Source organism: Colossoma macropomum, unplaced genomic scaffold (assembly GCF_904425465.1).
Source record: "Colossoma macropomum unplaced genomic scaffold, Colossoma_macropomum, whole genome shotgun sequence".
Taxonomy (NCBI): Eukaryota; Metazoa; Chordata; class Actinopteri; order Characiformes; family Serrasalmidae; genus Colossoma; species Colossoma macropomum.
The window spans coordinates 29,949,468-29,963,331 of NW_023494805.1; the positions used below are offsets into that span (position 1 = coordinate 29,949,468).

A 13,864-nucleotide genomic window follows, 5' to 3' on the forward strand; every position below is an offset into this window, starting at 1 on the left:
AAGGAAAAATGAAGTAAAAATGAAAAAAATATAAAATTGGTAGCATCTTCAATTTAAATAAAAACTAAATTTAAAAATGTTTTCACGTTTCTTAGAAGTGTGTGCTGAAAAGTGTGTATATGGGTGAGAGAAGAAAGTAAACTAAAATAAATAAATACAGGCATAGACAAATAAATTAATGAAAAGATAATACAAAAAAGCAAAAAATGAATCATAATAATCAACTGCAATATAATAATAATAATAATTGTTATTATTATTATTATTAGTAGTAGTAGTAGTATAAGAAGAAGATAAAGGGGCATTCCAAATCTATTGCAAAGCAGCAGAAAGCATTTCTCTTCTCAATATTAAACTAGGGCTGAATCTCGAATGACTCCCTACTCCCTACATAGTGCACTACGCGAGAAGTTTTAATTTTGTCTTCTTCACCAAAATAATGCACTATAAGTCCAGTAGGGAACTGTGCGCACGTGGCCGAATGTCAAAGAGACAGATTATGCACTGTTGGGGCGCAGGGGGCTTTATTTTAAGACCTACGTGATGCACTAGGTGGGGCGTAAGGAGCTATTTGAGACACAGCCGATAAAACAAGCATGAAGCCTGCCATGGTCACATGGGTCCTCACGGCTTGTATACGTTCGGGTTTTAGGTGGCCCGCTAAAATGCCTGCACCGATTCTTCGTCTCTCTCCAAGATGGCGTCGATGAGGGACAGCGACACCGGCCTGTGGCTTCATAACAAACTGGGCTCCACGGACGAGCTGTGGACGCCGTCCAGCATCGGCTCTCTGCTCACCGTGTCGGTCATCGACAACATACGGCTGTGCTTCTCCACGCTGTCGCCCGCCGTGAAGCTGAAGCTGCTGCTCGGCATGCTGCACCTCCCGCGCAGGACCGTGGACGAGGTGGGGCTGCGGCTCGACTCCACTCCGCATAGCCAGACACACACATGGACTTTACAGCAGCGCACTTTACAGTTATTTACTCCAACAACAGAACCAAGTTCAGGTCAGCTTCCTATTTGAATTTTCCCGTTCTACCTTAAATGGTACAGCAGTTACATTTTGGCGCCTCAGCATTAGGCGCCAGAATGTAACTGCTGCACCATTTAAGGTGGAACGGGAATATTCGAACAAGGTGCTGGCGAATAGGGTAGCCAACTTGAGCCTTGCTGCACTATTTAAGGTGGAACGGGAATATTTAAAAAGGGACGCTGGTGAATAGTGTAGCCAGTTTGAGCCCCGTTAGAACAGACGCTTTATATTGCTATTACAGCACCTAGACATTCAACAGGAGGCTGCAGCTTTGCTTGCTTCTTGCCTTTTGCCTCCAGAGCAGTGTCAAAGCAGTGTTTAGGTTTTTGCAAGAGAAGTAAAAGTGGCTGTTGGTGTGCACGAAGGAAAAGAAAGTCACCTAGCCTTTGCTCAAACTCACATGAAGTTTGAGCTAACGGAGGCCAGGTGCCTTTCTCCTCTTTCGTACTCAACACCCACTTTTACTGCCCCTGAAAAGCCTAGTAGCTAGGGCTGAATCTCAAATATCTCCCTACTCCCTACTTAGTGTTTTACGTAGGTCTTAAAATATTTGCTCATGCACCCAAACAGTGCGTGTAATGTCTAACAAATAACTATCTGGGATTCCGCCACGTGTGTACAGTCACATACTGGACAAATAGTGCGCTGTTTTGGTCTAAAAGTCTGAGTGTCATGGTGCACTATGTAGGGATGAGGGTGCCGTTTGAGATTTAGCCCTGAACACAGCGTTACCAAGGAGCGCGAGTGCAAAAGCAGCGCTAATGTTGGAGTTTGAGCGAAGGCTAGCTGGCTTTCTTTTCTTCCATAAGCAACAGTCACCTTCCCTGCTGTCTGAAAACCTAAACATTCATCAGGGAGCTGTAGTTTTGTCTGCTTTGTGCCAGTTTTCTGTAAAGCGAATGGTAAAACAGCCCTAGCGTTGAAGTTTGGGTTAGCCGAGTTGGCTAAAGAAACGTTACGTTAACAACCGCGGAGCCAGCTGGCGAGAGAGCGGGACCAAATGCTCTCTACGCGAGTGGAAGTGATTTTCTAACCCGTTTCTGATCAGTTAAAAAGTTTAATGCGCCCTGTTTGGTATTAATGTTTAAAAGTGAAGGAGTGGATAGCTAGCTGGCTAAGCTAGCGCATGCTGGTCGTACCCGCTCTTTTAATGTGCTGGAGGAGTTAACCGCGCGTAAATATTGGTTGGTTACAGCTGGATAGTCAACAAGGTGTGCTTTTGGGCGGAGTTTTGCCTGAGAAGATTGTCAACAGCGGTTTTGTCTTCCGTAATTTACTTTTTGTAAGCTTTTCTAAGCATTATTTTGTGTAAAATGACTTGGATGTAAACACCAGTTGATTTACCTCGCTAGATTGCCGAGTTTCTCGTCTTACAGACTCTACTGACAGTAATGTTACTTAACCTAATGGATCAATATCGTGGAAAACTGAGTTCTCCTTTCGATTTTCTTTTTGGAAATGAAGTTGTGTGTAATCTGTAAACATTGTTGAAGTTTGAGAACGTACCGTTCACTTTCCAGTCCGTACAATCCACACATGGAAACTAAGCTCTGTTTTGCGTTTGTTGTTTTTGTGAGGTCACAAAACACAACTCATTTACAGATGTTCTCCTATTAGTCCTACGGCTCCGCTCAGTCACGCTGAAGTTGAGGGAGTGTTTTAGTCTGGACTGCTTTTTAGATGAGGCGCAACACAGGGAATCCTGTCAGAACAGGGATAATTTACATATGTCTATTTTAAAGGTTCAAAAACAGCCTGTTTAATTCTAAGGGAAGAAGAGAGGTTGGAGAACCATCATGAAGAAGCACTCGTGGCTGGTACATAATCTCACAGAAAGATAGCAAGTGGATCTAAGAGGGAAAAAAAACAAAAAAAACCAGTGGCCTATGTATTGGACACGCCCCTCTGTTTACGATACAGACATCCCTGCTTGGCAGCATGTCCTACTGATGTAGCGCATGTGTTCAGTAGAGTGTGACGACATCCACGAGGGAGAAAAAGACTGGATTTCTGAAATGATTATGTTCATCAGTTTTTGTGTCATTGGAAGCAATTTTATGAGCAGGTGGCCTGTAGGAACCTGTTTGAGTCTGGGCTCCTGATAGCTTGTTGCGCCTTCTCTTTGAGCAGCTCCCTCTCAGTGATGAATAAGTGGGTGTATTTCAGACTTGCTTTTGTATTGGTTGCACACATTGGTTGGTGATGATTGATGTTGATCACTTGCTGTTTAGTGTGGCAGAATATTCTCCCTGTGATGTCATCAATGTCATAATGCAAATATAAGGCAGCCAACAAGACCTTCTTCTTCTTTGTGGTTTTCTTCCACCATCTTTCATTTTACAGTTGTTTTTTTTTTTTTTTTTTTAAAATCATGTTTTCTTCCCCCAGATGAAGGAAGCTCTGTCGGAGATTATTCAGTTAGCCACTGTAGACTCAGAGCCATGGGTGCTGATGGTGGCAGACATCCTGAAATCGTTCCCTGAGACGGGGTCTCTCAATCTGGACCTGGAGGAGCAGAACCCCAACGTGCAGGACATCCTGGGAGAGCTTCGAGAAAAAGGTCAGCAAGAGCTCAGGCTCATGAGATGTACAAAGGTCAAGAGATGTTCTTTTAACAATTTTTTTTTTCCCCCTCTCTCTCTTTGCAGTTTGTTTATGTCAGAGGTGCACAACTCCTATCCCGAAGGGCTGGTGTCCGGCACAGTTTGGTGATCTAACTGCTCAAACACAACTGATTCAGCTCATCTGTTAATTGTCAGGTTTATTGGGTTTGAGTAGAGAAACTACCAAACTGTGCTGGACACCGGCCCTCCAGGACCGGAGTTGTGCACCCCTGGCTTATATTAAAGCTGGATTGGTGAATCAGTCATGTCATGTGGTTAAAGATTGGCCTGGGTAGTTTTGACCAAAATAAATTTTTGCCTGATTACATGAATGCGGGTTTGGGATGAGAGTCGTGATTTGTCATGGTGCTTGAGCCATGCTTAATGATGTGTGATATGCTAAGTATTGCGATATTGCATTGTATTATATATTGTCGTTTATGGCAGTTATTCCTCCAAAAGGAAATGTTTTATTTAAGGGAGTCTACAATAGAGCTGGGGGATATGGCAAAAATGTAATATCATGATACTTGTACACATACACAGTATGTCATGATATTTTTTTTCTGACATCTGATAGCACATCCAAACAAAGTAGTGTCACATTTAAAACAATGCATTTATTTGCAGAGTAAATAAAAAAAAAATGCAGACAATTTAGCACAGCAGCTCTACAGTCACTCAAGTATTATGCTATTTTGGATTATAGTAAGTATTGGTTTGAAATATCAGTCAAATCTAAAGCAAAAATCTACCGATTCCAATATGCTTCTGATTTAATCATGCATCCCTATAAAAAAACCTTTCATTTACATATTTAGCGATGCTTTTACTTGTAGACAAACGTTTAAAACGCTGTATCCTCACATTTTTTATTGCTTTGACTTGCCTTTTACATTAAAAGTCGATGCAGTCTAAAATTTTGTAACAACCCTTACATTACTACATAGTACAGATGTAGTAAATGTGCGGGTACCCTTTCTCCAGTCATGAAACCCCATCACGTGGCCACCAGAAACAGTCATACGTCCTGCAGTCCACTTATGGTCAGATTACTGCAGATGGATGTTAATACCAAGTTTGAACTGACCAGAGTCTGTAGACTTAGTGTTTGTGCTGTGTTGTGTGTATTTATCGCCCCTCAGTGAGTGAGTGTGAGGCGTCTGCCATGTTGCCTCTTGAGTGTCAGTATCTGAATAAGAGTGCTCTGACCACACTGGTGGGACCCCTCACACCCCCCATCAAGCACTTCCAGCTCAAGAGAAAACCAAAGAGCGCCACCCTCAGAGCTGAGCTCCTCCAGAAATGTAAGTGTATGTCTGTGTGATCATCTGTGTGAGTGAAGCAGAGACAGCTGCATCCCAGCTGATGTGTTTAGAGTTTTTGCAAAGCAGAATTTTGCGTTTGTTGTTAGCGTTCAGTATGTGTGTGTGCGTGTGTGTGTCTGTTGTTTATGGTGAGTAAGAGTGTTTGTCTGAGTTAACAGCTGTGTCACTGTATTTATTTTGTAGCTACAGAAACTGCACAGCAGTTAAAAAAAACTGCAGGAGTGCCTTTCCATGCTAAAGGAAGAGGACTAGTCAAGAAGATCGACACCACAAGTGAGTTTGGTTTAGAGTTGGGCGATATTAACTAAAATTTCTATAAGCGTATTTTCTACTCGGACGATAACAATATTAATATCACAGTGTCCAGAAAAGTTAATACATTTATTATGGTAACAATAACTAAACAACACTGCAGGAATAAGTATTACTATTGTTAGTACTAGTACTGCTGTTAATGTTGCTGTTAATTAGGGTTCAAGCATGCATGAAACGGAACGCACAGCCCAAACCGTAGGTGCTAGAGACATGAAACTTGGTCAATAGGTAGTAGTCCCTCCCGCTACTCAGGCACACGGAATCAGCCCAGTCAGCCACAAGGGGGCGCTATAGCGCAGAAAAATCAGTTTTGCCTAATAACTCCTAAACTAGATTTTTCCCAGACAAGAGACATTTTTTTCCCTGGTTCTATGGGTCCAAACAAACAACTTTGCAATTGGGACCATTTAGCTCCGCCCTCTTAGATTTTGAGCTCATTTGCATAATATGCGAAACCTACTTTTGCGAACTAGTCCTACAATTTTCACCCGATCCTCATCTATTTGGTGTCAAAAAATTCAGAAGAGCCTGAAGGTCAATAATTATAAAACATTTTAAGTTTTACAAACAACATGGCTGCCATATGCAAATGAACCCTTCTGGATAAATCCAAAATAATTCAGAATAAATTTAAAATTCTGTAACTTGACAATCTTTTAGCCAAAAAAATTCAAACTTGACAAACATATTCAGCAGAAGTTTTTGAGGTGACCTCTCGATTTTTATGCGCATATCTAATTAGGGGGTGGAGTTAATGCTACATGGCTGTTTCTCAGCATGCGTACATCCGATCAAGCTAAAACTTCGCATTCAGCATTTACTGGCCATACTATAAGTGATCCTGTAAGAACAATTTGGTACATCGAAATTTGTGGTCGCCATCGGCCAATCAGCATTTAGCAGGCTTTTCACAGGCTTAACATTGACCAATCATCATGAAACTTGAATGATATCTACATGTACCCACCTCCTAACAAATAATCAAGTTTCAAAAGATTTGACCACTGGGGGGCGCTATTCATAAAAATAAAGTTATTATTACATGTCATTACTGAATTATTACAGTTTTGACTCAAAACCCATATGAATGCATTGTGGTACGTTATCCCAAACAATTTTGCAAAAGTATGTTTGTTAAAAAACTACACAGTTTTTTTGTAATCGTCAACTGTTCAAAAACCATACTTTTCGAAACTAGTCTCTGGATTTTGATCCAAACTTTTCGAAATTGGTCTAGCATCACTCTTTGGCATCTGAAGGTAAATAATGATCAAAAACATGCTGAGTTTTTACTCACTGTGGTATGCAATAATCAATTAATTGCTGCGGCCATTTCATTGCTGGCTTGATTTGCTATAACTCAACAGCCATTGGTCAGATCATCTCCAAACTTTAGGTATTTATACAATTCGAGACTCTAATGGAGTATGCCAGTTTTGGTCCAGATTTGCCTTTAGGGGGCGCTTTAGCACTCAAAAACACTTAAAAATCAATTAAAATGCTATTACAATGTTATTACAAGGTCGACAGATAAACAGTTGGTGCCATACGACTCAGGTCACTCACATGAACAACTTTCTAATTACATGTTATGTCAGAAATTGTACTGTTTGTCTGGTATTTTGCCTTATTCATTCAAAGACTACATTATACAAAGGCTTTTTATACAAAGGTCAAAAGGTCAGTCTGACCAAAACTTTGTAAACATCTTAGGATATGGTCCCTGATCAAGAATCATACCATATTGAGGCCTTGAGGACTAATTCTGACCCACTTTCACTGAACTCATACTTTACTTTAGTCCTCTGTTTCAACTTTTCATCTTTTTCAACTTTACTCATATTTTTGCCTGTAACTTTTGATCAGAGTGAGATAGAGACAAAATTCTTTTTTCTGCTGATTCCTTGGGACTTGCTGAGCAAGTGCACCCCCAGTCCCACCCCCTTAGTTTTTGAGCTAATTTGCATAACGTGAAAAACCTATTCTTGCAAACTAGTCTCTGGATTTTTGGCCAATAATCATCCAATTAGTATCTTAAGATTCAGAAGACACTGATCCTCAATAATTATCAGAAAACATTTTGACTGTTCCACTGAGTGTATTGAGAATCAATCAATTAACTACTGCAAACATGGCATTGCTAGCTTGATTTGCTATAACTCAACAGTCATTGGTCAGATCATCTCCAAACTTGCAATAATTTTACATATTAGGACTCTAATGGTCTTGGCCAATTTTGGTCCAGATTGACCTTTACTCAAAAAAACTTAAAAATCAACTAAAATGCTATTACAATGTTATTATGACAGATAAACAAATAGTGCCATGTGACTCAGTTCACTTTTATGAACAACTTTCTAATTACATGTTATGTTAAAAATTGCACTGCTTGTCTTTTATTTTGGCTTATTCATTCAAAGATTTCACTATACAAAGGCTTATTATACAAAGGTCAAAAGGTCATTCTGACAAAACTTGGTGAAAACTTGGTCCCTGATCAAGAGTGAAACCATATTGTGGCCTTTTCACTAATTCTGACCCACTTTCACTGAGCTCCTCACACCAGTATGGCCTCTTATGAGTGCATTGGGCCTCATTATGGCCTACATCAAATCAATGGCTTAAATATACAACCAATACACTTTGCAAGTGCTACTGTGTGAGAAATGCGGCCATTAGTCATGTAGTTTTGACATTTATGTTGACAACCTCTTGGATGTTCTACAAACCAGTGTAGATCAGTACATATGAATATAAACCTATAATGTGTTTAAAGACCACTGCTTGTTGTTTATGGCAACTGAAGGCCTTTTGATGAACTGACTTCCTTTCAGTTCGATTCACTCTGCCTATAAATAAGACCCACAGCTTGAGGCCTTTTTAGGCCTGATGGGCTAATCCTGCAGTACTGCTGTTGCATTCTTGAACCCGCTTATTGCCGCTTGCGGCTATATTTATTATTATTGTTGCTGTTAATTATTATTATTATTATTATTATTATTATTTTTATAGCAATTTTTAATAAAGAGGCCTACAAAGATAAAAAATACAAGGTCCACTCTTAATTTAAAAAAAAGCAAACAAATACTGAGTGTTTGCAACTAAAAAAGTGTCCTTTATTTTGTAGAACTATGAACTCCAGTAGCTTCTTCAGTTCCCTTGTGTGAAACCAGTTTTAGTCATTCCTAAAGCCTCCTCTCATGTTTTTCACCTTTTCACTCATATTCCATTTTGCACCTTGTAGTTAGTGTATAAAATAATATTTCACTGTGTGTTTCTAATGTATATCTAATGAAGATAGCTCGTTATTCCAGACTTGCTAAGTTATCACATTAAGTTTACTTCTTGCATGTTGAATAGATTTTAGGAGCTAATTTGTTCTTCACATGCTCAACAGTTATGTTAAATCTGTTGCAATAAAACAAAAAACAAGTGCGGTTATAAACTCTTATACAGATGCTGACACGGGAGAAGGGAATGTCTTTGTGGTTATTCATGCACATGGCGTGCACCCAACAATACACTCACTTTGTGCACGTAACCATATTAACGCTTTACTGATTAACTAGGTAACGACTGAGCTACACTCAGTGATGCAGTTTTAAAACCGAAACACCCTTTTGAGTTATTTAAGCTGTTCATGATCATGTTTCGTTTTTTCGAGGGTGGCACTGTTTGTGGTTTACTGTTTTTGAGCTTATCCACAGTACGGCAAAATGAGAGAACTGGCATCCCTCACACCCCTAGTTTGAATACACATTTTCATGCCTTTCATTTACATACTCTAGCTTTTAATACAAATGGGCTTGTTTTGTTTGTTTGAAATAATTCAAATTATTAAACAATAACCAAGTTTATCTTGAGTGAAACATTCACACTTGTAAATGCTAGTGATGTTTGTGACCCTGTTAGCTTGGTAGTAAAGACGGTGCCCACACATTTTATCTCCTGCTTGAAATATCAGTATTCAAACACTCCAGGTACTTGAACCACATTTGGGGACAAAAGTGTTTGTGTGCTTTAAACAGTCTTTTGAAAAAGAAATCTGTCTTAATTGCTATTCAGGCAAAACCTGCTCTTCATACCAAGGAAAACACTTTAATGAACATGAAAGTAAATATATCCACAGTATCAGTGAATAACTGTAAAACATTTGCAGGTGTTTTTCTTGCTTATCTAAAAAGTGTAAGTGTAAAGTCAATCATTTAAAAATTTGTAAAGAAGTCAGTGGGTCCCCAAACGTTTGACACAGTGTACATCCCCCTGTGTACACCCACACAGGACAAGCTGTAATAATTCCTGTGTTCTGCCCCAGCACCACTAAAGGGGATCCCCAAGGCTCCATTCCGCAGCCCCACAACCCCCAGCATGTTCAGCCCCCCCAGCAACAGAGCGCCCATCGCCCCGGCACGCACGCCCCTGCGCAAAGAGAGAGGAGTGAAGGTGATCCATCAAAGCAACATTGCACCACAGGCCTAGTGTTTACCCAGGGAGGGCTGACACATTTGGTTCCTCACACATTTTGTTGACTTTGTATTTGACATTCACAAATAGACAAATGTCAGACTTGCTGGGTGTGTTTGGGGGGGGGGGTGGACTTGAGCAAACACATCTGAAAAAGACTTAGAAAGGATTAAAATTCAGCCCCTTGCTGTGTTATTGTAAGCTGTATTGTTTCACTTTCTTGTCTAGTTATTAGATATCTCAGAGCTGGACATGGTTGGAGCAGGCAGAGAAGCCAAGAGGAGAAGAAAGACATTGGGTAATTACAGTTACAGGCCTTTAGAGTCCTAACATCATTTCACAGTGGCTTTATTAATAGGTTGAGTGTGATTTATAATGTCTGAAATGCCCCTTTTTTTCAGACACAGAAGCAGGAGAGAAAGCGGCCAAAGAGGAGGCAGTGGTGGAGAACGCTACACCAGATTATGCTGCCGGCTTGGTATCTACACAGGTATAAATGGAAATAAAAATACATTTTTATGTATTACTGAACATTACTGTAGACAGTAAATTGTAAATATTGTTGAGAGTGTTTTTCTTTTGTTCTTGATTTATGTGTGTTTGCCATCAGTCTTCAGGGCTCTACCACAAAGTTTTGGTAGGATTTTTCACTTAGTGAGTTAGCTTTGGGTTTAACTCTGGCTTCACAGTATAAAAACAGTCAGACTCCAAACAGTTTAATCCCTTTTTATTGATTTATTCAGTTATTCTTAGTCTGTTCCTTGACAGGTCATGTTGTGATTTAGCTGAGTGAGTAAGAAAGATCTGGTTCTTAACCAATCAAATCTAAGAGGAAACTGTAAAGTGAAAATTAGTTACATGATTATAGGAAAAAATATTTGGCGTCTTTCTTTTCTTTAGCTAATTCATTCAGATGATGCATCCTACCCATCTGGTAACTCCACACACAAACTGTCATTAACACATACCTTGATTCAAAGACATGGATTTTCATTTCTCCTAGAGCTTTTGTACTAAAGCAGATATGAATGTTTTTAAATCTAATATTTACATTTCTTTAACAGAAATTAGGGGCTTTAAACAGCGAGAGTGCCCTACCATCAACCAGCTACCTCCCAGCCACACCCAGCATGGTGCCCTCATCCTCATACATTCCCAGCTCAGAGACGCAGCCGGGTGAGACTTGGCACTTAAATCTGTTTACATTTTACAGAGCTTTTCATAATAGAAGTTATTTATATGAATATTATTTATATAAATAATTTCTTGTTACGATAAATGATTTATAAATGAATAATAATAGTATTATATAGATTGGTATTATTATTAGTCAGGGTTGAAATCTGTTACAGCTGTTTAAACTGTGCATTCTGGTTATGCAGATACATTTGATGTATTTGACAACTAATGCAAGTGCATAATGTGCTCAATCCTGTGGGGCTAGTGAGTAACAGATGGAGCAGATTGTATTACTTTTTTTCCTACTGTTTTTGTAGGGAATAACTTAAGAGATTTTTATATTTTTTTTTAAATTGATGAAAAACTGTTATATAAACAGAACAGTTATGATTGGTGTAAATTGTAAATTGGAATTTATAGCATTGTTTCTTTTGGCCTATGGACAGTTTAGAGCTGTGTGAGTCCAAAAGCGAGTTTCTTTAGTTTTTGTCTAGTTTTGTCAATTGTCATTTTCAAAGAGACGACATAACTGTTATCCAACAAAATATCTTTACTACTAATTCAGAATAATTAAATGTCTATCATGTTCTCTGTTTCTTCCATTCTTTAGCCAACGCCGGCGGTTCGGGACGTGACACTACAAACCGGCAGCCCGAGGAGTCCACAGCAACCGGCGCTGCTGCCGCCACACTGCCAGGCCAATTCAAACAGAGACCGCCCATGTACAACGCCAGCACTGCCAGCCCCACAGCCCCTACCTCTCCCACCACGCCCACCAGCACGCCTCTCAACAATGCTCCCGCTCCTGCTGCCACAGCAACACAAGCAGACACGGCCACACCGCCGCCCACCACCACAGCTCAGCCAGCACCCACACCAGCCCCCCAGCAACCGCAGCCCAAAAAGAACCTGTCGCTTACGGTTGGTTACAAACTGCCCTGGCCTTTAACTCCCTAACGAAATTCTGTCTCTTCTGCCAGGTTTTTCTGCATAATTATGTAATGTCTCCATTTGAATTCAAGATTCAAGTATGGAAATTATATATTCTCAAAGTGAGAACTCAAAATCGTTTTTCATTTCCTTTTGCCATTTCATGCATTATTAGCTTTGACATTTTATTTAGACAGAGATTTGGACGCTGTACGTGGTTGTATTCAAATGAAAATGTTAAATAGGACATTTTGAAATCTTTATATTTCAACCTCTTCCAGAAATAGCCCATTGCAGAAATAGCCGCTTGCTTAAGGGGGTTAGGAACTTACAATTCTCAAGTAATGTAATGTCCATAACATCCGTTCTTTTTTCTATCACTACAGAGAGAACAGATGTATGCCGCACAGGAAATGTTCAAGACTGCGAACAAAGTCACTCGACCAGAGAAAGCCCTTATCTTGGGCTTCATGGCAGGATCAAGAGGTATTGTGGCGAAACATACGAAACTAGTTAACGTCTTCAGTCTGTTTTTCCCTCTTAGTGTACTCAGAAACTTAGTTGCAGGTCATGCAGAGCCTTTAAAACATTCTAATACACACATTTTCACCTACAGTACTATAACATCTTAAATTATTTGTGAAAATTTAAAGCAAATATACCAAACAAAATTATAAATTGAACACTTTTCACTGAAAATCTGCAAATGGGTGGGTTGTGAAACAGAATTCCCACATTAGTACCTGGTATGACCACCATTTGTCTGCAGCAGCATGACCTCTAGGAAAAAACAATGTTTAAAAGATTAAATTGAACATGGTTCAGCTTTCACTATGCTTTCCTTGGTCATCTGAGTGGTGCTGCCACTCAGGTGTACGGAGTCAGTTTTCCAGGCACAGATTAAGCCATTGTAACAGATCCCCACTGTAAAATAAATGTTCATCTAGGACTAGTGTCTGGCCTTTCTTTAATGTTTGTTCTTGTTTTATTTGTGGTGGTCTTCCCCCCTTAGAGAACCCATGTCCAGAGCAGGGTGACATCATCCAGATCAAGCTGAGTGAGCACACAGAGGTTCTTCCAAAAGCAGACGGTACAGGCAGTACCACCATGCTGGTGGACACTGTGTTTGAGATGAACTATTCCACGGGCCAGTGGACACGGCTCAAAAAATACAAACCCATCACGAATGCCTCGTGAAGGAGGGCTGGCTTTGTACTCACACACACTTACACATGCATATTTACATACATATATACAAACATTCACACACATCACATTTTCTCCTGAAGAAGACTGGTTTCAAACAAAATACACAAACGCACACAAAAAAACACTGACAGGCAAGTCAAGTACATGTTCTGGGTCATTCAGACAGGATGTGGGCCAAATTGTGAATGACTGGCACTAGGGTAACTTTTGATGGGGTGGGTTTAACAGGAGTGAGATGGACTTCCTGTTTTGGCTGACCTCACTTCCTGTCTCTGTTCCTGCATTGCCAAAAGCCAGGGACCTTTTTTCTTTATTATGTTTTTTCTTTTTTGTTTTGTGCTTTGTAATGTTTCTTCATTTTTATGGCCCTTTGAAAAAAAAAATCCCCCCAGAAATTCCAGAATGTGGGTGAAAATGGAACAGAGGTGGGAATCTTGTTCTGGAATGCTTTGACCTTCTTTAATTGACAGCTGTCAAAGGCATAAACAGCGTCCAAACACAGGAAAAATGTCCATCTGTTTCAGTGTGAGAATGTAAGAAAATAATTACATTTGCAAAAAAAGGAAGAAAAAAAAACACAAGTGAAGACAGGCTCTTTGCTGCCTTTGCTGGTTACATTTTTTGAACAGTTCTGGAGGATGTGTTTGTTTTTCAGCTTCACAGAAGAAGGGAAGAAATAAAGCGCTACATGTCCAGACCCGAACAGGTTTTGCTGATTTCAACAGCTGCTCACACACTGAGTGTAAGGCTGCCATTATCGATTATACTGGTAATCAAGTAATCTACTAATGAACATTGTG

At 39.9% G+C, this 13,864-nt stretch overlaps 1 protein-coding gene across 3 annotated transcripts; it reads left to right on the forward strand.

Annotated features, from left to right (window-relative positions):
* The first annotated feature begins 634 nt into the window (after nt 1-634).
* On the forward strand, nt 635-13,767 carry nelfa (negative elongation factor complex member A). Of its 3 annotated transcripts, none has more exons than XM_036596190.1 (11): nt 635-907; nt 3,425-3,596; nt 4,785-4,946; nt 5,151-5,240; nt 9,598-9,725; nt 9,975-10,044; nt 10,148-10,236; nt 10,811-10,922; nt 11,536-11,846; nt 12,242-12,341; nt 12,868-13,767. In XM_036596190.1, the coding sequence occupies exons 1-11, from the start codon at nt 698-700 to the stop codon at nt 13,050-13,052; spliced, it is 1,629 nt and encodes a 542-aa protein (XP_036452083.1). In that variant the 5' UTR covers nt 635-697; the 3' UTR covers nt 13,053-13,767. The 3 variants fall into 3 exon arrangements, with proteins under 3 accessions (XP_036452083.1, XP_036452086.1, XP_036452084.1); XM_036596193.1 differs by lacking the exon at nt 635-907 and adding an exon at nt 1,730-1,817; XM_036596191.1 differs by lacking the exon at nt 635-907 and adding an exon at nt 1,746-2,318.
* The last annotated feature ends 97 nt before the right edge of the window (nt 13,768-13,864 follow it).

What these genes read in the sequence shown, in the direction of transcription:
- nelfa (XM_036596190.1), top strand. Translation starts at nt 698, where the DNA reads ATGGCGTCGATGAGGGACAGCGACACCGGCCTGTGGCTTCATAACAAA. An exon ending in CAAGAAGATCGACACCACAA is followed by an intron (nt 5,241 to 9,597) that starts GTGAGTTTGGTT and finishes GTTCTGCCCCAG; the next exon opens with CACCACTAAAGGGGATCCCC. An exon ending in CTTCATGGCAGGATCAAGAG is followed by an intron (nt 12,342 to 12,867) that starts GTATTGTGGCGA and finishes TTCCCCCCTTAG; the next exon opens with AGAACCCATGTCCAGAGCAG.